The sequence below is a fragment of the Cynara cardunculus genome, assembly GCF_001531365.2.
Source record: "Cynara cardunculus var. scolymus isolate 2C chromosome LG 11, CcrdV1, whole genome shotgun sequence".
NCBI classification, from domain to species: domain Eukaryota; kingdom Viridiplantae; phylum Streptophyta; class Magnoliopsida; order Asterales; family Asteraceae; genus Cynara; species Cynara cardunculus.
In genome coordinates, this window is record NC_037538.1 from 6100594 (window position 1) to 6104412 (window position 3819).

General features: G+C 33.4%; 1 protein-coding gene across 1 annotated transcript; it reads left to right on the top strand.

The window, feature by feature from the left end:
* Nucleotides 1-1331: 1331 nt before the first annotated feature.
* On the top strand, nucleotides 1332-2521 carry LOC112521018 (L-type lectin-domain containing receptor kinase VIII.2-like). Its single transcript, XM_025129645.1, has one exon. It carries the CDS (start codon nucleotides 1332-1334, stop codon nucleotides 2367-2369), a length of 1038 nt encoding a protein of 345 aa, XP_024985413.1. The 3' UTR covers nucleotides 2370-2521.
* Nucleotides 2522-3819: the final 1298 nt, after the last annotated feature.

The window sequence follows — 3819 nt, forward strand, 5'->3', positions numbered from 1 at the left end:
TATATTAGCTCAAATACGTTTTATTTTAACAAATTACACCATTATAATCGTCTCGTTAATCTCTTCGAAATGAACTCAATAATGAATATTATTTTATTTAATTATATTATTATCTATAATATATAGTACGAAAAAAATGTTTTTAATACTTACACTATATACTCTTGTAGTTAATTATTTAATTTTTTTAGTATATCTTTAACTTTTTCATTTTCCATTTTTATTTTACATTCTTATCACATTAATATACATAATTGTATATTAAATAAAATATTTTTATTTTATTTTAACAAATTACACAATTATAATCGTCTTGTGAGTGCCTTTAAATGGGCTCAGTATTGAATATTTTTGGTTAATCATATTATTAAATACCATAACTACATAAATTATTTTTAATACTTACATTTTATACTCTTACAGTTATTTATTTAATTTGTATTATATACATTACTTTTTCATTTTTCGTTATATACTCTTATCACATTAACATACATAATTGTATATTAACTAAAATCTGTTAAAAATATGTTTTTATTTTAATAAGTTACGTCATTGTAATCTTCTCGTCAATAGGTCGTAGACTCTGGGACCAGCTGTGCTTACCTTGCTTAGCCATTGAAGAACAGACCCGTTTTATTAACAACTAGTTGTGTACCGGCGCAATGCGGCGAGAGCCATGAATTTTAACGATTTTGAAGTTTCACTGTTTTATTCGAGAAGATTTAACAATAATATAAGTTACACTTGATATTTACATAGGAATACAATTTAAATAAATAAGAGTTATGGCTCCAGTTAGAGTATGTCGATAAAAAAATTTGTATGACAATTTATAATCTAATATATTTAAAATCCAACATATTTAAACGACTTCACAAATGTGTTCGATTTACACCAAGAACAAAGAATCAAGAGATCGAGAGCGAGATTGAGAGTTATAGAACATTTGAATGAGAGAACTTTTAATAACTCATAATAAATATCAGTTTGAATCTCATCTTGGGGATGAGGAGAAGACATAGAGGTATGAGAAGGTCAAGACATGAGTGATGTCAAAAGTATTTTGAGAACATGAAAAAAATATATATATATATATATATACATTGGTAGCTTGTAGTGTATGTAGGTGGTGGTGGTAAGGAAGGGATACGAGGATATAAAACTCCAAACTCCAAAGTCTTAACTAAACGTTGAAAAAGGAGGAGAAAAGGACGCAGGATAGAAAACTCCAAACAGAAGAGAAATGATTTTCATAATCATTGACGAGTCGGCGTTGGAATATTTTCTATTATATATAGTAATTGCTTCTTAGATTGAAAACACAAACCATGCCTTCACCAAGAATGTTCCCTCTCTTATACTTTCTTCTGCTCCTCCTCTTTTCCGGCAACGCGACCACCGGAATCACCTCCTTTGACTTCCAAACATTTTCCGCCACCGGCTTCAAGTTCTTGGGCGAGGCTCATGTTTTCAACAACAGTATCAGACTCACTCCAGAGCTCCTCGTCCCCGACACCAGCGCCGGCAGGGTTCTGTACAACAAGCCCATCAGATTCCTGCAACCTGGGAACCCAACTCCGATGAGTTTCACTACAACCTTTTCCTTTTCGATTGACAATTTAAATCCCAACTCGATTGGAGGTGGTATGGCTTTCGTCATATCGCCCGACGATGAAGCAATTGGTGACCCTGGTGGACATATGGGAATTCCAACCGGTGCGGTTGCTGTTGAGTTTGATACTTGTATGGACGTCGAGTTCAAAGATGTTAACGGGAACCATGTGGGCTTGGATCTAGGCTCAATGGTTTCTTCTCATGTTGCCGATCTGCATTCGGCCAATGTCAATTTACGAAGTGGTAAGCCGGTGAAATCATGGATTGATTATTCCGGTTCAACTAACCAACTCAACATCTATATCTCATACAGCAATACAAAACCCAAATCACCCGTCCTATCAATCACCGTAAATCTCAATGAATACGTGAAGGAGTTTATGTTTGTGGGGATGTCCGCATCAACACAGGGGAGCACTGAAGTTCACTCACTTCAACGATGGAGTTTCAACTCGTCTTTTGATTCAAAACCCGAACCAAATTCACCACCACCACCAACACAAACCATCGTAAACACTTCACAGCCGTCGACAACCCCAACTGCCTATAAAACCAAAAAACAGAGCAAATTGGTTCATCTGAAATCCAAGAACCTTGTAAGAATAATGGCGGCGGTGGGGGCAGCAATAGCAGTAGTAGTAGCACTTGGCTGGTACTGTAAATGCAAATGTTTTTGCTGTAGCGTGAAAATTGCATCAATCAATTTTGAAAATGGAGCCGATTCCGAAGGTGGGCCAATCCGAAAAAATTAATGCTTCGATGGTCTGAGTGTATGTATACATAATTGTGTGATTGTTTTCTTTCTTGTATGTATACGTCTGTTTGTATATTCAATAAAAAAAGGGTTTGTTAGGGATACAAACAGAGGGTATGAATTGTGGTTGAATTGTTATAAGAATGATATGTTTACAAATTTTTGAATTGTTGTTGGAACACTTTTATTTTATGTGTAGCCCATCATCTTTTCTGGGCCCATTTTTGTTTCAGATACCAAAATTTCTTTTCCATCCAAATTCTGGATTAAGCTCTGGTGTTTGTTAAATCGACGAGTTTACTATTCCTAGGGACATACCTATTAAGCTCTGAACGGAGTCTCATATACCACCTCAACTTATTTTCATAAGTAAAATTTTTCTTTGGGTATGAAAAACGCACCCGTAAAACTTTGAAAGGTACTATAAGATATTATGATATATACGAAACATCAACCAAAAAACCAAAAAATATCATTCGAAATCAACCAAAAAACCAAAAAAAAAAAGACTTGAGATCAACCCAAAAAAAAAAAAAAAAACATGACTTGAGATCAACCCAAAAAACGTCTTGAAATCAATTAAAAAAAAACCCTAAAAAGTTAATTGAAATCCACAAAAACTAGTCCTTTTAAATCAACCAAAAAACTTTTTAAAAGTACCTCGAAATGGTGGAGTTCAACTAAAAATAGCCAGCATTAAAGGTGCATCCGCTCGACAAAAAATTTAGATCCACCACTGGGTATTCACACATTAATATTCGTATTGGTTATCTCATACAACATTCACATGTTTCTTATATGATAAAGATTTATTCTGGGACTACTTTCTTTTAAGTAATTTGTGTATAATTGTCAAGTTAGCGGTGCATAAAAAAATCCAAACGGGAATAGATTGAACCAATGGACATTGGGGGTGTGGTTAGCCCGCTATGATTTCATCAAAAAATCTGTTTTTGTTATTTGGGTTCTAAAAAACATACACTTCAATGAAAATCATCATTTAATTTTATTACTGATATGGTCTGTAACTGCCTATTTCGACTCTTCTGTAACTGGAAATAATAACGACCAACCAAGAGATCATTGATGGGGTTCAAATGGTTCTTTTGTCTCATGTAAATTGCCTACCACAGGAATTCAATTTTCACTATCCTTCTTAGTTTAACATATATAAACAAAATACTAGTAAACTTTCATGGCAAAATCAAAACTTAAATCATTTAGACAATTTTAATCCATCCCTTCTGTCTTGAAACAACGTATTCTAACTTCTTATACTAGAAAAACGATTCTTTTGATTCCAAATCAATGATTTATTAATAAACGAAGGTTATATTTTATGCATGATCATATGTAAATCAGATACCTAAATGCTTACGTTCGAATTATATTCCTTTTGTTTTAACATGGATCATACATATTTAAAAACTTTGGTGCCATTTCCCAAA

Excerpts from the sequence above, each read along its gene's own strand:
- LOC112521018 (XM_025129645.1), top strand. The coding sequence starts at position 1,332 with ATGCCTTCACCAAGAATGTTCCCTCTCTTATACTTTCTTCTGCTCCTC.